The sequence below is a fragment of the Excalfactoria chinensis genome, chromosome 13, assembly GCF_039878825.1.
Source record: "Excalfactoria chinensis isolate bCotChi1 chromosome 13, bCotChi1.hap2, whole genome shotgun sequence".
NCBI lineage: Eukaryota > Metazoa > Chordata > Aves > Galliformes > Phasianidae > Excalfactoria > Excalfactoria chinensis.
Genome location: NC_092837.1, coordinates 15998769 through 16020569, shown reverse-complemented (window position 1 = coordinate 16020569; position 21801 = coordinate 15998769). Strand labels below are relative to the sequence as shown.

The 21801-nt window shown below is 41.1% G+C and overlaps 1 protein-coding gene across 13 annotated transcripts in view; it reads right to left on the bottom strand.

Moving 5' to 3' along the window:
- The window catches only part of ANKHD1 (ankyrin repeat and KH domain containing 1), a 101675-nt gene that overhangs the window by 76561 nt on the left and 3313 nt on the right, over positions 1–21801 (bottom strand). For all 13 annotated transcript variants that reach the window (XM_072347940.1, XM_072347943.1, XM_072347941.1 and 10 more), the window contains exon 2: positions 10176–10329. In XM_072347940.1, coding sequence (XP_072204041.1) covers positions 10176–10329 — 154 coding nt within the window. The remainder of the gene's footprint in view (positions 1–10175; positions 10330–21801) is intronic.

The window sequence follows — 21801 nt, the reverse complement described above, 5'->3', positions numbered from 1 at the left end:
TTTGATGCTTTTGATTCATTATCGGAACCCAGACACCCAGACATGCTCACCGCAGATCTGAATGTGCCTAAAATCATGCTGATCAAGCAACCAAATGTACTTGCTTCCTATACATGTAGTTAATACAGAAGCATCATGTGCTATTCCTACATTAGTCAGAGATCTACTTTATAAACCATTTTCTGTACTTCCCAGATGCAAAATTCACACCTGAATATTTTACAGATAGATGCTCATACAGAAAAAACATTTTCTTCTCCAATAGGTGTTTTTTCCCCACAGTTGGAGCTCTGCTATGTGTGTTCCCGCAAAGCATCACAATTCCTTCAGTGCTGCTGAAGCAAATAACACAACATGCAGCTGCACATGAGCTGCAGATGCTGCTTTGGCAATGCAGAGGTAGATGCTACAGCAGTAAGCACAGAAGGCAGAAATGTCATGCAGAACACATGGCTTTCACTCATCTAATTGTAGATAAGTGCCTTGTCAGGTCGGTATTCACCCCTCAGATCACCTATTTTCAGAGAAGTAGCTACTATTAGTAGAAAAGCAATAACACACTAAGAAAACCTTCCCATGTAAGCAGTAGTTCAATGACCAAGTGGCTTCAAGGAAAGCAAACCAACACAAAGCCTGAAGAACTGCATTTAAATATCAAAAAACAATTTTATTTCCTCCAGCAAATAAGCAATAATAAGAACATGCTTGTTCTAGATTGGTCTGGAGTATTTAGTTTGTTTTTTCTTCTTAGAAATATTTAAAGCTTAGGTACTCATTAGATATTGAACCAATCTCACACCTATGAAATACCAACCAAGGCGAGAACTATTTGGTAAATGGTGAAAGCTATTACACAGGAATTCTCAGACAGAAAGACAGAAATTCTTACTCTCTATTGACTATCAATAACTAGACTTCAATTGACATGTAACTGCTAGCTTTTAACATTGATAGCACAGCATCCCTGCTGGCCAAAGCATCTGCTCAACAAACACACTGAGCAGGCAACAAGATAGGAGGTAAGAAGCAAGCATTTTCTTCAGTCCCAAGACTTTCTCATAGCATCACAGAATCACCAAGGCTGGAAAAAGACCTAAAAGATCATCCAGTCCAACCGTCTGAAGGGAAGACAGACAGGGAGGGAGGAAAAACGAAGTGTCTCTGAAGAGCCTAACTTCGGAAGTTAAACTAGACCTTTTCTATGTGCAGCACTTGAAGATTTCAACAAAAGAGGTTCTTTCAAACTCAGTATTTAAGCTTTAGATTCCAAGCCAAATCAAATGTACATTGAGATTTGAATTTGGGTTTCGAGAAAGATTGTGTTTACATATTATAAGTTAAGGGCAAAAGTAGAAGACCAGATCAGCAAAAAACATAACCTCCAAAAACTGACAGTAAGAAGTGCAATATGAAAGAATGAGGGAAAAAAAGCTGGTCTAACTCTGGGGCAGTGGGAACTCAACCTGACTACAACTGTTGAAAGCCACAAAGCAGATTTCCCCACCCTGTACTGTCATACTGTAAAGGTCTAATGTTTTACTAAGCATCCCTACTGGAATGTTTAGAGAAAAAAAGATTCTCATTGTCGTTTTGTGCTTTCTGTTGTCGGTATTCCACATCAGAATGTCATACAGAACAGTGGCATTTAAAGGGTTTATGTCCTGGCTCCGTTTTACCGCCTTCTTAGGCATTTTGGGTTCCCGGAGGGGAGGGGCGGCATCCCCAGAGGATTTGGCGAGAAAAGGAGGCGGGGTGGGACTCCGGACCGGACCCCAGCCGCTCTCTGCCTCTGGCCGCCTCAGAGCAAAGAGCGTGCTTCCCTCGCACTGTCGTGCTTCCACTCGTACTTTGGGTACTCTCGTCTCTCTCGTTTTGTTTGATTTAGTTACATTTAGTCAATTCCCGTTCCTCCTCAGATCGTTGCCATTGTGTTTTCTCTTTGTTAAAACGATCTGCTCGCTTGCTGCCCTTCCCCCTCTCCCGGAGCGCGTGGCCCGGGGCCGGCCGGGTAGTGCGGCAAATGCCTTCTTTATTTTTTTTCCCTTCGCTCCTTTGTCTCTCCTTTTTTCTTTCCCGGGTCCTGTGCCCCTGTCACGGACTGACATCTACGGATAACCCCGGGACACTGCTATAGAAAACTCATAGTACCTTGCCAGCTTTCCTTCAGTACACAAACTGGCTTTAGTTAGCACAGAAGCATTTACAAACTCCTACTTTACTACGGACATGAATTTGCTCTGGAGTAAAGAGTAAACAGGAGATACTGTATATTAAATAGGAGGTTTTCACTTCCTATTTGATTGATTTATTTTTGTAATGGCCTGCTTTCTGTTGATTTGTTTGGGTCTGTTTGGTTATTGTTTGTTTTTCCCCAGCCTGAACATTAAAACCTGCAGCACACCCAAAAAGATCTGCCATGGCAACAACAGCTGCCATCAACTCCCGGTTGCCTGCAGCCTTTTCCATACTGAACCTTCTCTTCCCTACTCAGCTGCCTCCTTGCAAGGTCCAGCAACATCTTTTTCAGGACCACGCACCAGCAAGTACTGAAGGACATTCATGTACACAAACACATTTCTGGCTGTACCATACTTGACAATAACACTGTGATTAGTTAAGAGAATACACCAACTGCAGGCTGCATTGTCTGTGAGGCTTTGTTCAGCTTTAAATGGACAGAGGCCAAACGGCAGACTCAGCACATCAGTCCCAGAGCCAAGCAGTCACCTGCCCACACCCCTGCAACCATGAGCTCACCCAGGTCCTGACAGAGCACGGCTCTAAACGGGCACACGGGAGCTGCTATCAGCTCCTGAGCATCCCAGCTAGAATCAGGGCAGATAGGCTCCAAATTCAGAAATCTGGGCAACAGTTTTAACAAAAAAAAAACAAAAAAACAAAAAAAAAAAAACACATGAGCTGTGTACACAGGGACAATCGCTTCAATGCTCCTGCAGGCTTCACTATTTCTGACACAAGCCAGGATGCCACAGGCCTTCTTGGCCACCTGGGCACACTGCTGGCTCATGTTCAGCTGAACATCAACCAACACTCCCAGGTCCATTTCATCCATACAGTCTTCCAGCCACTCTGCCCCAAGCCTGCAGTGTTGCCTGGGCCATGTCATGGCCAAAGCACAGGACCCAGCATTTGGTTTTGTTGAACTTCATCCCACTGGCCTAAGCCCAGCCATCAGCCTGTCTAGATCCCTCTGTAGGGCCTTCCTACCTCCCCCCAGGCAGACCAACACCTCCTGCCAACTTGGTGTCATCTGCAAACTTAATGAGGGCACACTCCATGCCCATCAGTAAAGATATACAGACAGGACAGGCACCAGTACTGACCCCTGCAGAACACCAGTTGTAACCAGTCCAAAACAAACATTTGATTAACTGTTCATAAAATCTCCCTTCTATCAATGACGTACAGCCCTTCAGTGTATTGTCATTAAATACACTCTGTACAACAAAACATTCTGCAAATATGATCACCAGGAATGCCAAAATAGATTACAGAGTACAAGATAGTCACAGTCTGGATAGTACTCCCTTTGGAAAGAATCCAAGCAACTTATTTGACCAGGACCCACATTCAAGAAAGAACACATCCTTCTACTACTCTGAATGCGTTAGGAAAAAAGCCTCATCAAGATGAGTTTGAGGGTTCACAAGACAATACACCTAATGCAGTATTGCTATCCACTATCCTTATTTACTAGTTGCAAAACTGAAGATGAACAATTTGTATTTCACTCTATTGCATCAACTTACAGACAGCAACCAGAAAGCATCAGCAGTTGCCTCAGCAGACCCCCAGCTCTCCAACACTAGCTGCAGAATCTAACACTTCAGCCTAAGCTTTCAGCCACACGAGGCCCAGTGTAAGCTTCTCCCCACTGCAAGAAGTGGGGAGAAGTTAAAATTTTGGAATCATTTCTGCCATAAAAAAGAATCCCCAAAACATTGCTAAGTTACCATATTTGATCTGAGAACTGTTTGATACCTAGAAACATCAGTTTAAGTGTTAAAACTAAACTATTCTTCACAACAAAATCCAGCTTAAAAAGAACCATGTAAGTGAGAAGTCCATACACTTCAAAACACTTTACAAGTATGGAAGTTAATTTTTCAAAAGCAGGGTTAGACTCACCTTTTTCTAATCCAAATGACTAAGATTAGAAAAAAAGTATTTCAATCATGCAAAACCTTAGCAAAATATAATATTAATAATTACATGCACAAAAACTCAGATAGTTTATCCAACTTATTCAAAAGCACAACACATCTGTAGGTTTCACATACCATATATTCCTTCCCATTCTGAATCTTTAAATGGTGAAGAAAGAAAATGAGCAAGTCACTGTAATGTGCCAGTATCTCAAAAGGCAAAAGTACTCCAGTTACAAAACACTGGTGATTTGAGTAGTAGCATAGCTCTGACTTCTTTAGAAGTTCCTAGAATGAAACTAACTGATGAAAGTTGTTTTGCTTATTTGATACATATACCATGTCCATATAACACAAATATTTCAAATTGAGCAAATTGAAGTAAAAAGGTTTCCTTGGTTTAAAAACAACCATTCAGTAAGAACTGTGGCTCAAACTAAGGTGAGATTTTTGCTGTGCTGAGGAAGCCTGAACATGCTTCTTATTTGTTAATGACAACTCAATTAAAAAGGCTTAATCTTTGCTCCAGTTCCAGCACTCCTCTCTTAGATTCCTCTAATAGTAACCCCTGCCCTTTTTTTTTTTTTTTTAATCAATCAACCTGAAATAAATCCAGAAAGATATTCACTACATTCTACAAGTATGTATTCACAGTCATTAAATTGATAAAAATGAATGAATCTTCCATGTCTCCTGCAGTTCCCAATCTGCAGCTTCTACAGCTTGGGGTGGAACTCCAATTGGATAACTCATTAGACGTTAAGCTTCTAATGTACGAGACGCACACCTCCATTTAAAATCACTGGTAAGTTACTCATCAACTCCAGAGAAAAAACACCAGGTTCAATTATAAATATTTTACAATAAATATGATCAGAGAATGTACCCCCCTCAGTCTCCAACACTTCCCAAAGTGACACAGATGCAGGATGAAAGCAGGTCACAAATCTTTTAGATCTCTCTTTTGGACCACAGCACACTCTCCCATAGTGCTGGAACACAAATCCATTTAGTCCCATTCAAGTCATCTAATGGAGGAAAAGTTTTTCCTTCTTTAAGCCCATTTTATTGGAAAAAGTGATGTCAGTGAATGATGAATGATTTTGTTCACATCACAAAAAAGCAGTTTGGGTTGACAGTATAGCTAGTGGGTATACAGATACATACAGACACTGGAAAGCATTCAATTATACAATTACTGAATCTCACTCTACCCTTTCAGTTTATCCTAAAGCAGGCAGATTTTGTCCAGGCCCATTCACATTTTGACCTGCGTTCTGAATTTCCACTAAGTTGGCAATTACTTCCACTTTTTGTTGTCCCCAGTTCCAGAACATACAACCTGCTTCCCTCACCTCCTTCCCTTTCATCCTACTGGCTTTTCAAATAGAAGCTTCAGGCTCCCATTTCCAAATCAACTACTAAGGTCGTATAGAACTACAGCATGTGTGAGGCAGGTGGGAACCTCTGGGTCTATGTGGCCCAGCATGCCCCAGCAGAGCCATCCAGAGCCAGGTGTCCAGCACTGCATCCATTCAGCTTCAGAGATCTCCCAGGAGACCCCATAGTATCTCTGGTTGCTGTGCCAGCACTCTGCCACTGCTGGAACAACAGTGCTGCCTGACAGTCAGAGGCTGTGTTGCAGTGTGTGCCCACTGCCTCTTGTAAAGGCACACCTGTTGTATTAACAAATACTTGTAGGGGAAAAAAAATATAAAAGAAAAAAAACAGATTTCTCTTTGACCATTTATTTAAATAGAATTACACTACATTTTATCTCCTGAAGTCTGAAGCGCACTAAAATGTCATTTGCATGAGGGCCTCTAGTCACCTTTACTCATATCCAGATACCCCTTTTTTCTGTTGAAATACAACTCAGCTCCTGTTTGAGCATAAGGATGGAGTACTTACATCTCTTACATTAAGCAAACCTTTGTCTGAAGATGGTCCCACTCCAAATTATTCTTCCTTGCAAGCCGCTCTGTAACTAGTAGTAGGATTTCTGAAGAAGTCAATCATGAAATCATGGAATGGTTGGGTTGGAAGGGGCCCCAAGTCCCACCCCTGCCACGGGTTGCCTGTTTCCTCCCCAGCTCAGGCTGCCCAGGACCTATCTATGGCCTGGGACACCTCCAGGGATGGGGCACCACAGCCAATTCCTACCTTCTAAGTTAAATCTCCACTTTCTAGATCAAAACCATTCTCTCCTGTCTGCCCATGTAAAAAGTCTTTCTCCATCCTGATTATAAGTCCCTGCACATACTGGAAGGCCACAATGAGGTCTCCCCAAAGCCTTCTCTTCTCCAGGCTGAACAAGTCCAGCTCCCTCAGCCTTTTTCCATAGGAGAGATATTTCCATCACCTTCATGGCCTCCACTGGATTTGCATACAAGCCATTTTCAAACACAAGCCTATTACAAACCCTGAGCAAATGTACTCGCAAGTCCTACATCAGAAGCACCAGTATACTTGCAGCGAGAACCCCAGTGCCATCCCAGCATGAAAAGTATGCACCAAGTGGACACCAAGCTGGTGAGGGGCAGTTCATTTTGTCTCCTTGAATACAGTTAGTTCAGTTCTGATAACTTACAGGAATAGAAAGCACTCTATACTAGGGGGAAAAAAAAAAAAAATTATACATATATATATACACACACACACACACACACACACATTGACCAGAACACGAACCAGCTTTTACATTCCAAATATTCCACAACACTTATTTTGGGGATTAGTTTGCCCTTCTAAGAAAACATGCCTAGGGACCACTGAGGAATCTACCAAAAGCAAGAGCTCTGTTCCTTCTAAGGTACCAGGATGGATTAAAGAGGGTAAAGAACTCCTACACCAGTGTTAAACCCATTCATTTACAGCAAGGAGCATTCATCCCTCCAGCTGCCAACTATCATCTCTAAAAAAAAATTTAAAAAGAAATATAATATTCAACCTCATTGAAAGTCCACAAAAGAAGCGTAATTCTTTAGAGCTGAAATATTATTTTAAGAGATCAACACTGCCCTAATTAGCAGCAGAGCTGAATGTTTCAGAAGATGAATCTAGCATCAGAATACAAAGAAGCAGTTTAATTACAGTCTGAAAAACAGAAGCGTCTCCAAACAGTGATCTCTTTCCATAGGTTCACTTCATCTATAAATCCCTTCCTTGCTACTAGCAGTCAAAACTACAGATATGCAGGAACCCTTGGCTTGTTCAGAAGAGTTTCCCAAACAACTCGATTCAGTTGCTTTTCCTGAAAATGAAAACAACTAATGTATAACTTTAGAACAGCAAGGTCACTCTCAGACTTCAGAATTTAAAGCTAGTTCATTGAGTTCACTTCTCAAATTTTTTTTCTTTAAAAATGGATTTTCAGTAATGAAGTGCCTATGCTTTGCTTACATTTTGCTACAAAATTTCATTGTTGAAATTGAAGCTAATGAATCAGGTTTCAGGAGGCCCTTGCAAATGTAAGGAATTTAACTGCTGTTAGCCTGCATGCATTTGTGTGTGTGTGTGCACGCATTTGCTGCTTTGTTTTAACAAAGGGGAATTAGACATAGCTCTCACACTACAAATTGTTGTTAAAGCTGTTGCCACTCATAATATGTGTTTTCAGATGTTAAATCATCTTGAAAAGAGAAACTGAAGAAATAAACTAAACTATTGGGATAGATAAATATAATATATAGGAACACTTCTAGGCAGTTCAACTAAACACAAGACCTCTACATCTCCATAGATAGGCCTAATCAGTTCTCAGATCAAAACAGCTACAAAAACCACACACAAGTTGTAGTAAGAAGGATGGAATGGTTGGGGGAAAAAAAAACAAAAAACACTCCTGTGTAAGTGACTTGAAAAAGAATATTTCATCCAGCTGCAGTCGCTACTTCCCAGAATTAACAACCAACATTCATGTGAGATCTGAGCATTAAGGAAATCTGGAAGAATAAGCAGAACTAGTTTTGCAAGTCAAACTTAAGATCCTAATAAGGACACAGCCATGAACCCAGATATCTGAAAAACACTCAAATCTGAGACACTGTATGCATGACCACCTGTTCTCCCTGTTGCAAGTTAAGATCAAGCCTCACACAGGAGAGAGGAATCACAGCAATGAAGGCCAAAGATCCTGGAAACTACATCAGTCGATTCGGAACTAAATTACCTGTTCCAGCAGCAGTGCTGTCATCTACTTTTGTGAGCTATACTTACTGTTGGGAAATAAAATATGACTAAAATGTGACTAAAGTGACAAGAGAAATTGCCTTCCCTGTCAAATTGCAGAACGATACAAAAATCACAGCAGTGGGCTGTTTTGTTTGTTGTGCCCTAAACACTACTTAAAACTTGGAAGGGTATTTTCAGCAATATCACGCAGATCAGTGTGAACCCCTGTAAAAACATCTCAGACATCTCCCACAAGCACAAGTTTATTTTTTAGTCACCTTCAATATACAGCTTTTATCAATAAGCTACTAGGTTCTCAGTGTTTTTCAGTATTTTTAGTGTTCAGATATTTTCAGTGTTCAAATTCACAGTGGTACAGACAAGAATTCCTTAACTGGTGGACTTCTTCATGAGTGCTTTTGGTCTTTCAACCTCACACACTCATCAATTGAACAACTGGATGAATTTTGTCCTCTCTATTTGAGAAGGAGCCTACAAAAAGCCCTCCAATAAGTTTACTTCTCTATTCTGTCCGTTGTCTACGTTTCCACACCAAGTATTACAGGAAATCAAAGCATGGAACTCTCAGATTAAAAATGAATTATCGAATCCCATGGACAAGCAGCAAACTGCTATCTATACACCTGAAGGAGGCAGTCTCACAGACATAATAAAAAGCAATGATACGTTCTACATATCTCAAAGAATGATATAACCTTGGAGTAAGATGTGAGGGTAGTTGAGTTGAGCTTACAACACTAGCCATCAGCTATCTCCACTGACAATTTATAAAGCTAGCAGTAGGCTTTAGGACACATCAGCCTTCGGGCACCTGAGAGGAACCCAAGAGAAACTGCAGCTGATTTTCATTAAATGAAAAATGGGATCCATTACACAAATATTCTTGAGTGTCCAGAAAATCCCAGATATATTCCATCTTCTCTGCAAAGCAAAGTTTGAGCCACAACAGTTGCACCCAGTTTAATTAATTTTAGAGTTCCACCTTTAATTAAGGTGCTGTAATTTTCTGCTGACAAAAAGGTATATAATGTTTTTTTACATTCCAAATGCAAGCGAGTGCCTTGCTCCCTTTGTTTCCTCAGCCTGAAGTTCTTCTTTAAGACTGTAGATAGCTTTACACCTAAACACTTGCAAATGAATAATACTTCAACTATTTCCTAAGGCTGGTCAAAATATCCTGAATATATATGCATAACAATCAAATGGGATTTGTTTCAAAGCAGTAAGACTTGTTTGAAAAGTGAGTTTTTACAACTTTTTGTCCTTCTGTTTTTGAAAGACAAGTCATTTCCAATTTCACTGCAAATGTCTGTGACACAAAATTTGGAAAGCCTTCATTAGTCAAGCTTTACCATAGAAGTAATTCATGTAAGTAAGTGGCATTGTTTTAATCTAATTTGGTTCTGTAAAGAGAACATTAAATTTGTATTTTTCAAAATCCACATCTCAGAACTACAGAAACAAAACAGTAATTCATTATTAATTACATACTGACCAAATCTGCACAAAGATAGTACTTCTAGCAAGTCTGTTTCTTTCCCTTCTCTCTTCTGTAACCCTCCCTCGAGTACACATGTATCTCACCTGGTCAGTGAAATTCCACTTAATTCAAACGAACCTTTCTAACCTTATGCATACAGAAACAGTGAACCAAGAAACCCTCAGCACCTGGAAGAACTATTAGCTTACTGTTACGCTCTGCTCTACATCATCACAGTAAGTATCTGGACTTCAGTAGGGTCATAATGTACATGTTGCCAGACCTGTGTGCAAGTTAGTTTCAGAAAAAAATAAAATACTCCACAAATAAAGTACCTGCTGCCTCCAGTAAGGCTTCTAGTCTTGCTTGTGTTTCTGGATCCACAGCCCTCAAGTCCGCACCTTCTGCAGCGCTCGATAAGAACAACTCTGATGTGGTTTTAAGTACAGGGTTATCGAGATCTTCTTGGTCCAAAATAAATGATTCAACCTGTTTGACAAGTTAGATAAACAGTTTTACCATTTTTGACATTTTATAATAAAGCCAGAAAACATGAAACATATAAAGGAATTGAACTGCAATATCATAATACTTTAAATGTACAGATTATTAGATAGAACCTTAGAAGTTACATGGTCAACTCACTAGAAAGATAGATGAAATGCTGAAATAAAGAACTCTGCATGAAAAACAGCTTATCCTAAAAATAATAACTGACAAGAGCTGAAACTACAGCAAACCAAATCAAATTAAATACTGAAAATAAACATTATGGATGTTTGCACAGTTAACCACCAGAAGAAGTTGTGGCACCTTTGTCACCAGAAGTGCACTTTGTTATTACAGAAAACAGCCATCAGTAATGACTTCAGTACAGCTGAGCCTTCCTGAACGCCAGGGATGGACCCAATGATTTCTCTAAATACCTTTCAATTTTCTTTTAAAATACTATTTCAACTAATGTAGCAGAAGGATTTTCTTTGTTCAGAGTAGAAACAAGATAGTCAACGACAATTCAAACCAGAGCAATTGTTTCCACACCAGCACTTAACATTACCCCAGTCATCAACATTTCCTAGACCAGATCAGATATGCAGAACAATTAAGCAAGCAGGTATTCCAACGAAGCAGTGATAATGCCATCCCACTACTGGCCCACGTGATCTCAAAACACAAGCTCATGGAATTACTCAACATAACACACTGTAGTTTTAGGGCAGCTTGTCAGCGTAAACAAGGAGGATACCTGACTCATACTCTCATTAGAGTGGAACTATGTTTCAGAATCTGTCTCAAGTGCAAACAAAACTCCTTCTATTTTCAGCAATATTTTAAAATGAAAACATGGACATCATTTCATAATTACCCATTCAGTACTATTGGTGCCTTTGGTATCCCTCAGAAATGAGACACACATGTTGCTGTTCTTTCTCACTTCACATCCCAATCCCACCTTCCTTTCTCTGTTTTCCCTTAATTCGTTCCACTATCCCTTTCATACCAGCAGTAAGCTCCCACCACATTCAGTGCTATTACACAAGGCAACACATCAGGCCCAATAAAAGGCTCGGTAAAATGCCCTATTGTATGAAGGATGCTCGTGAGTCTGGAGAGCCATATATAGCATCGCTATTCAAGATTACCTGCGTTAATGTCTCTCCCTTTTTAATATGTAAACACCCTGTAACATCCCCAATCAGCAGGTTCCCAGTGCAATACAATGTTCACACGTGAATACAATGAGCTTTGTATTCATGGAAGAAGGTGGTAAGAGTAGCTTTCAGGAATACAGATTGTTAGTCCCTCATCTGCACAATGCTGCCTAACTTACAGGTATTGTACCTGGTGTGCCCACACACCAATATTAAAGGTAAGACAGCAGGCTACGACTTACAGTTTTAAGCAGTAAGACTTCTAGGTTAATCCAGATGAGACACAAAAGTCTTAAAAACAAAGAAAATGGTCAGTGTTAAGTAAGAGCCAAGAGGGGAGAAGAGCAGAAAATTAATGACCTGAACCAGTGATAAACATTTTTACTGCAAAGAAAGAAGATCTACACGGCAAAAGATCATAGAAATAATAGAATGAAATCATAGAAATCACAGAATGGCTTGGAAGGGATCTCAAGGATCATCAGGTTCCAACCCTGCTGCCACAGACAGAGTTGCCAGCTGCTACATGGAGTACTAGATCAGATTACCCAGGACCTCATCCATCCTGATCTGAAACACTTCCAAGGACAGGGCATCCACAACCTCTCTGAGCAACCTGTTCCAGCACCTCAGCACTCTCTCAGTTAAAATCTTCCCCCGACATCTAATCTAAATATCCCTTCCTTTAGTTTAAAAGCATTTCCCCTTGTCCTACCACCATCTATCCACATAAAAATTGGGTTTCCCTCATATTTCTAAGCTCACTTAAAATACTGGAAGGCTGAAATGAGGCCTCCTTGCAACCTTCTCTTTTCCAGGCTGAACAAGGCCAGTTCCTTCAGCCTGTCTTCCTAGGAGAAGTGCCCCAGCCCCTACATCACATTTGTGGCCCTCCTCCGGACCCTCTCCAACAGCTCCACATCTTTCCTGCACTGGGAGCCCCACACTTGGACACAGTACTCCAGATGGGTGCTCATGAGGGCAGAGCAGAGGGTGTCAATCCCATCCCTCACCCTGTTGCCACCACTCTGCTGATGAAACCCAGGATACCATTGGCCTTCTGGGCTGCAAGTGCACACTGCTGACTCAGGATATGTATCCCTGCACTAAAACTCTTCCTCTCTGCAAAATTCACATTGTAGGTTATGTTCATCCAGTCCATGGAAGGAATCCCTGCTGAAATAAGGTCTGAAGCAAAGATATCTCAGGAAAAATTGACATCTACAGGAGCACTTCAGGGTATTCCATTTTTCTCCCCTAAAACTACACATGGAACTCTGCTTCCTCAGTGCGCCAGACATACAACTCCTACTGCCACAGCACACTCGACCAACTGACTGGTAGAAAAATACCACCGTGTTTACAAGTGACCGCCCATTGTACCTAGCGGAGGACTCCATATAGGCAGCTGTACTGCATCATAATTGTCGGTATTTGTGTGTTTCTTTTTTCTCCCCTTTTCCAATTACACTGCTAAAAATAATAGCACCACCCCCCCTTTTGAAAATATACTGAAAGGTGTGAAAAAGTGACCTCACATCAGAACAAACACTACAGAAACTTTCAGACTGCCTTCTGACAAGCTTACCCTTCAGCCTCAGCAGAGCCTGACAGCACCCCAGGCAAGGGCTCATACCAGCAACAACTGTTAGCTTTTGTTCGTTCTGATTTCTTTAGTAAGTGCTTAATAACATATCCACAATACAAACAGATCTCGACTCTGAAAACAGAGAAATTCCACACGTGGCCTGTTAAGGCATTCGTATCATCGCCAGTTTTTCAGAACTGTCAATGCATTTTCAAGTCAGAACATCTGACATTTCTGCAGCTGTAGTTTCTCACACAGGCATGGTACAGGGGATGAACACCTTCTCACTAACAGCACAGTAAGAAATGCCTTCGTCAACAAAATGCCACTTGTGAATGAAAGCGACCTGTGATGATCACACAACAACCAAACAATATCAAATACATTACAAAAAAAAAAAAAAAAAACCATAGCCAAATAGATTTCACTTTAATACAGCGCTCACATTGCAAAAATTAGGTAAACATATCTGCAGCAAAGCAAAGGAATCACTGGTTACTGTGCTATTTTTGGATTATTTTGCGAGTTGCAATTGATAAGCATCTTACTTGGTAATGCTCATCAGGAATACATACACTCAAGACATCAATTACAAAACTAACTATGAGCAGGAACGATTCTCAATAACACTCCCAACACCCTGTGTGGGACCTGAGCACCGCTGCAGCACTGCACCTCAACCAGGAGAACGAAGGGCTTGTCTGACACCCTGCCAAGGGCTGCAGCAATCCCTCAGCTCTGCAGATCCAGTTACACTACAGGGTCCTCCCCCCAGCCAAATTCACAGCTATCTGGACTCTGCCCCAATAGTATTTATACATTAATACCATGAGTGAGTTCACCCCAGGTCAGGGGTATGTAAAGGCAACTTGGCAAGTGCTAACATCAAAAATAACATTAGCCATTCTTCTAAGATTGGCAAATGCATGTAAGGGTAGGAACACATTTCTATTTTCAAGTCTAAACTGATCTTTTCTGTGCTGCATTGAAATTATTTTTTTTTTTTAATTTTTTTTTTTTTTGCTGTTGTTGCAGGTTACTGACAAAAGCAGTATTTTCCCAGAACAGCTTGGACTGCTCCCACCAGCTTGCTCCTGACAGGACAGATCAGTGATGGAAATGCTTCCTGCTGTGGCCGCACCCGCACCATCCCTTCTCTGGCACACAAGGGTAGCCACAAGGACTGCTCACTGCATCTCCTGAGTGCCAAACCACTGCTTCTGGAAGACCATCTTGACAGAGTCAATAGGTAGGACAAAGCTGCAAGGAAGTCACCCCCTAGAACTTGAGTTTCCCAGATATGCAGTGAGCAACAAAGACCCCTGCAGAGCCAGGCCTTCACGCCTTGCACTTGGAGTACCTGCAGGGCTGCAGACCCTCAAGCGACATCACAATGCCAATAAACTACTACCCGGTTTCTGAACTGGGTAACCCTTCCTAGTTATTTCTGTAACAATTCCATTTGGATATATCTCAAATACATCTTGATGTACACAGCAAACCAGCTTCTTTCAGAAAGCCTGCATCACAGGCTGAAACTTCATAGTTACAAAGTGGAAATAGACCTTTAAACTATTTTCATTCAATAATTAAGACGTACAACACTGTATAAGTATCAAACTAAGAATACACTGTGGTTTTCTTTAATAATCCTACCCCTCTGTTTACACTGCCATGTTCTTTATTGCACTGAATGCCAACATCTGACTACTACCTTATCATCATTCCTACTTAAAGACCTTGGGAGTACCGGTAAGACAGCGGATGGGAACCAATTCACTAGTGTTGTGGTTTTCAAATTTGACATAAAACACCTTTGAATTCCACATTTAAAGAACGTCAGCTTCAAAATTACTGAAAATAATCAGCCCAAGGAGACAGCAAAGTGCAAGGCTGACAACTGGGAGCCCCAGTCCCAGGGCAGATTGCACACAGGCCTCGTTTAACTATGCTATAAGCAGTACTTAACATCAATCCCTCAAAGCTCAACAATATCAGTCAAATACTCTCACTACTATACTGAAATATAATCTTGGCACTTGGCACTTCTATTTCATTCCCAGGAAAAGGGTTAAGAGACAGAAAACCATACAGAAACACATACATTTCCACATAAGTTCCCAGGGTGACCTCAGTAGCATATGCTACCTTCCCTTGGCACTTCAAAGCTAAGAGAAAGAACAGTTCAGAGTCATTTAAACAATGTAAATGACAATTCAGCCATGATTACAGAGATACACCATCCCTGTTAAGGCTTGAACTGTGAATTCTGAAGGCTGTTTCTTCAATTCAAAATAGCTCAAGAAAATTTAAGTCACTAAAATCTATTAATCACCACACATCTTCCAGTTCTGGATCTCGTGCTTACTAGGGCTGCTGCCAGCACTCAGCAGTTACCGTGTACTTGGAGATATCATCACATCAGCAGAGAAAGCCCAGAGTGGCTGAAGCATCATTTCCAGTCACTGCTTATCCTACGACAAGCGAGGCAGATATCAAACACATCCTCATGAGATGAATTAACACTAACATGGCAGAAAACTCGGGCGAAAAAGGGGAGCTGATAGTTCTCTGCTACTCTACTGAATTTCCAGCTTACAAAGGCAGTGTTTTAGGAGCTGGAACAAATCTCTTCTGGGAAGAGCAAGCCACCAAATCATGTTAGCCCTTCCTGAGCCTGCAACCCTTGTGACTGCCTGACTCCAGATTTCAGGGGAGCTGTTAGTACCTGCAAACTCCCTGAGCTCTACAAAGAGTTGCTTTTCCTGACAGCAAATCAGATGGCTCAAATCCATTTAGCTCTAACTACAATAGAAAGTTGAATAAAGTACATCTGGATTATCTAAAAGACAGCCTCTATTCCAATATATATTGAGCAGTTATTCTATAATGGCACAAGAAAATATGGGAGCTGGGCCCCAACCTTATTTCAAAATAGCAATTCGTTTTGCAAATGCTGATACAAAGGTAACACAAGGGTGGACACAATGTTACCACACCAGACACAAAGTATGGTCCACCTGAGGTGGTCGGTGCTCCAGCAACAGCAAGGCAGACCTGACACCCCTCAGCTGCTCCTCTCTGGAAAGTCAGCTCTAGCCAAGGACCTCAAGCCCAGCACCACAAGGAACGAGGCAGCTCTCACAGTTATAGGTAGTATCTGAAACACGCAGATGAAGGAATAAATAAAAGTTAAGGTTGTGTGAGACTACTCTCCATGCCAGAGATTCATCATCCTAGGGTTTCCATTTCTTTGTGTTAATACTAACAGAAAATACAAAAGCAGGATTCATGACCAAGTGTGTGTTAAAAGATTCAGGCAAACGTAACCACTTACCCAATATCTCTCTTAAGCAATCCACAGGCACTAGCTTACACCATGCCAATTTAAGTAGCTTTAGATATTACAGGCTACACTGTATCTTATATCATCCATCAGCCTCCGGACAAAGCTGTCTACAAACAAGAAATATGCAATTCACTTTTATTAAAACACAACAGCTGACCCAACACACAGCTATACCCATAGTTTCATGGTTGCATCCTCCTGGTACAAGGCAGGAACCATTAAAAGGGCTTTAGTACAGGAAGTGCTGCTCACTTAATAAAACAAACAAACAAACAAACAAACACATAGCCCACGCCTGATAAAAAGAAACAGAATTATGAGTAACTTCTCCTAATTCACAGATAAATCTCCTTTTGCAACTAGGAGCTGCCATTTACAAATCTGAAACCAAAAGCCACTCAAAATTCACACTAAACCAAGAGCCTGTTATTGACACATACAGTCTTCACACCAAAGACCAAATGGAGACAAGCAGACCTTACTACCTGAAATGAGAACTTACGCTAAGTGCTACTTGTTTTCATATGTTCTGTTTCAACTCACTCTAAGACATGTTTTCAGCGTTCAATTTCAGACTGCTATAACAGATAAGCACCTATTAGAAAAATAGCCCCTTTTCTTTCCCCATCTCAGCAGGTTTACACCCTCAATATGCTGACTGACTACTACCTAAAGCATGTTTTCAGTTTCATTGTAGCTAAGGCTTCTTTGCTCAAGTGTTTTAATGTCTGAAATTGTGTCGAGTGAAGGAAACAAATGCAATTTTTATGTGATTCTATGATTCTGATGTAAAAGCTCACACCCATGGAGACGGCAAGTGTTCTGAGCCATCTCTTCAAGAAACATCCAACATATATCAACACACAAGCTTAATTTAAAAAAATAAATAAATCACATGTAGATGAATTTTCCAGGTCTGCCATCGCTCCAGCACTCAAAATCATACATAAAAATCCCTTGAATACACCCTGGTCTAACAATTCAATAATCCATTCCCACATCAACCTCTCTTTCAGGCAGAGAGGATCTCAACATTTGAAATAACTAAATGTTAAGTTACCTAGAGGCTCATATCAAACTGAAATTCATGCCAGCATTTCTTCCATTCTCAGAGCTGAAGCTAGTGGCAGACATTTTCCAAGGCATCTATAAACAAGCCTGTGTGTGCTCTGCTACTGCAAAACCAGCAAAAAACTATCATGTAACTACAGATCCATCAGAGAGCCATTTAAAACACCTATCATACTGAACAACACAGCACAGATCCCACATATCTAAAATACACTCCACTGAAAACTCTACAGGTGGCAGTTAACAGGGCTTTGAAATGTAACTACTTCAGAAAACCAAGTAAAGCACGTGCATTCCATATACAGTATTGATCTTAAACTAACAAATCCAAGATGTTAAGTGGCCATTTCAAGGACACCTTTTCCACACGCTATCTGATAACACCAAATGCACACACACTGAGCAGTGAGCTCCGAGGATGCTAAGACATCAGACAGACCATTCAGCCCCAACAGCTCATCTCCTTTCACTTGGACTCAAACAGTGGATTTACCACATACCAGCCATGTAAGATTTTATTCATGAATTTGGAAAGGGAAGAGTTCAACAGGGTTAGGGATTTTCCTGGAGGAAACTCCTGGTTAATTAGTAATCTCTCTGTTTTACTGAAAGCAAATGAGAATAACTCATGGGTCTAGTTGAAGCTTAATACCTAGGAAACAGTAAAAAAATATATAGAAAAATAAAAAATAAAAAATAAAACCCACACAGAAAATCTCAGAGGGACTTTTCAGTTGGCAAACCATTCATCACGTGGTAAAACACCCATTTTTACTTGACAAACAGTGAATCACCTCTCCTGTAGACTGGCACAGCTTAGTAACTTTTCAAATCCCTCTTGGTGGGAACAGCCAGCTACCTCTGTTCATTCCCACCTACTTCTCCAAGAGACACAATGCAGTAACTCAACTGTGGGCAATGTCACCCAGTGTAGGACACTGCTTCCGGGTAGGGGTGTTTGGAAAGAGCTAAAGATAAAAAGAAGTTTGAAAAACAAGCTGCATAAATCCCTCCTAAAAGAGAAGGGCGAAAAATGAGAGGCCTCAGTCCCTGAAAAGCAATTAAAAGGATTCAGTACAGGACCAATCCTATTAGTTACATTTTTAGTAATAATGCTTTCTATACACATCTAAACAGAAGATGCAGAATAGCGTAATAAAGAAGAGGAAGTTTTTTGAGTATTTCTATTGAAAATATTTCTAAGTATTTAAAAAAAAAAAAATTCTCAACTAACGTTAAGTAATAAGGTGCAAGAGTAAAAGGAAGACAATATCCTCCTATATGGCGCATTTCTTCTGCAGAATTCACTTGCTCAGTATCCCTCCAATTACACCCAAAATGAAACCTCCACAACAAACAGGGAGAGCTAGTTGCCAGAGGGAGAAAAAATAAACACAGAACAAAGAGCTACCTATTACTGACATGCACCAAGAGGTTATAGCTCAGACAAGCATATCACCCTAATGAAATGAATCTTTAAACCCAAACATTAATTCACCTCTGCCCACTATTTACCTCTAATTCAAAGGCAGCGTGGTATTACACCACAGCTATAGAAAACAGTACTTTTATCATTTAGAAGTTAAATTAATCTTTAATCACAAAAGACCATGGACATGAGGCATCCAATGAAAAAGTTTCCATTAAAAATAGCCCCTCAAGCCAAAACTTTTCAAAAAATTCCTAAATTTACATAACTTGAACTAATTTCTGAACTGTTATGGTAGCGGACATCTCAGTTAGGAAGATAAGCTTTAAGGACTTAAAGCTTGTATCTGCAACAGTGCACTTGAGCTGTTATCCACCCATTCACAAGGATCCACATAGGCAAAACTGAAGCACGTCACTAAAGCTTCAGCTTTGGAACTCAACTTACACACTGAGTTCTGCAAATAGTGCTCAAGCATACGAAGTTATTTTACCTGCTTCATGAAGTTACCATTTAGAAATGAGCCAAGGAAAGTTGCCTTCTTTGCCTGTCAGACTTTCCTCAGTTTCAAATTAAGAGTCACTTCTGCTCCCCTCCAACAACAGCTTAATATTCCTGAGGTATCTTCACATATGTTACAAGAACTCAAAATGACCTACTAAGCTTAAAGCCACACAGGCTTCTCACCTGCAGGGGCCAAAACCCAGTTCTGAACTCCCTCACCAAACATGCCAAGCAAGTAACGTAGCTGCTCCTAGGCATAAAGGTCAGGCCACATGCATGCGCAGAAGGAGCACCTATTTCCCTTCCCTCCACACCTACTCTTTTCTTAACTGAACGTCACAAGGAGGGCTTGACCTCTAAACACAGGAATTGTCCGAGATGAGGACGGAAGTGAGGAGAGCATCCTGATGCCAATTTCAGGGGGGAGCAGCTGGGTGGCCCCACTTTAAGTCTCCACATTTGCCAGCAGTAGTCTTGTTTTTCACTAATGCCCAGATGAGCCCTTCTCCCCTGTCACTGACAGTAACTAGTAATTTGCACCCACGTGCAAATCTGTAACTAGATATAGATGTTCTGCTAAATTTTGGTAAGTCTTTGCAAGGGGATGCACTGCATGTTTGTATAATTATATAGCAGTGTCTCACATTTATTTTCAATAGCTATCATTAAAAAGGTTGCTGACATTTATGTTAGATCATGCAGTCAACTGGGTCAAGGTGCACTGAAGGGAAATCAGAATGCTGCAAGAAACATTAGAAATAATTTCATTTTTAAGTCTTATTGAAACGGAAGTACTAACTACAAGTAAGCAGATCCGCTCTGGCTACCATGGGTCACACTGCCGAACTAACTGCAACAGTTACTGGGATTTCCCAAGAATCAGCACCCAAGGGATCGGCACGGGGCTGTGATGGAAGATGGTCAAGGAATCAGGACAAGGCTCCGCACCAGAGGGCGGTGGGCATGGAATGGGCTCCCTGAGGACACCGATGTTTCAAAAAGCATCTGGATAATGCTCTCCTGTGGTCTGGATTTCACACGTTCCTGCACAGAGCCAAGAGCCGGAGTCCATGATCCTTAGTGGTCCCTTCAAACTCCAGATATTCTGAGATTCTAAACAGGTTGAGCATGAGCAAATACACTACTAAGTGGCTATCAGCATTATTAAGCCTCTGAATACTTTGAGAAATCTAATACTGTTATCCCTCCGTGCTTTCTATCAATTAATAATTCCAGAAGATTTTCCATTTTGTTCCACCTCTGATTTCCTGAATTTTGAACTATTAAAAATAAGAAAAACATCAACTGATAAATTTTCAGAGGAAAGAGGAAAGCCTTTTCTGCCCAGCTGAACTTCGTCTGCATCAACTTCCTGAATTCCTATTCCTTATGGTTAAGAAATTGCTAGTTATGTTATTTTAAATAATACACTAAACCTGAAATTTGTAAGCATTCAATTGACCTCAAGTCAGAGATGCACTGTTTAGACCATTTAAGCAGTGCCATGTTAATAGGGTTCAGTGATATAGCAATAGCTTTAATAGATTACATTAACAATTTAAAACAAACTAAGTACTTACCTTGGAACCCTTCCCCCCAAAAAAACAACAAAAAACTAAGTTAGAAGACCTAGGATTTGTGAAAAAATGACTTCAGCCCCAGACAAAAACCCCAAGTACTGAACCGACCCGGAGTGCATGCCATTCAACTCATAATTCTGCCCATTGCAGGAGGTATGTTATGTCTGATTTTTAATTATGCTTTATGTAAATATCCCCAGAGGCTTATGCAATAGGTAGAGGCTTAAGTAAGGCAAGCTGGAGGAGGCAGGCAGCCTGCTCTGGAGAGAGAGACCAAGATGCATGCTGGCTTCATGGCTGAGGGCCAGTGAGCTCTGGTTGCCATTGGGCGGCTGAGCCCTGAGGAGCACACCAGGGCACTTGCTGCACCTATACACTCATCCCCAAAGGCCATGCACTGAACAAGGCTCCGAGATCATTCAGAACGTTTGTCAGCACAGCTGGCTTCCCATACTTGATTCACAACAGATCAGCAAACCACACAATCTTGCAAGCACTAACACTGCCATATTTATCACTTGCTTCAGCTCCACTTGTCTATGGTCCAGTTTTCTTCCAAGGCACAGTTTGGTAAAAGTCTGCACGCTCTGCAGCCGGAAGTTCTCCACGACTGAGGACCCTGTGGATTCCACATACGTGCACTATTAATCACTGCCCTGACAGCATGCCTTCACCCTGACCTACAGGCTCCGCAACCAGTATCACAAAGCCTGCTTTGCACTCATGCCTTTGGCACCACTCTTAAGAGCCAGCAGAACTCACAAGGCCTGGTAAGAGCACACTCAAAG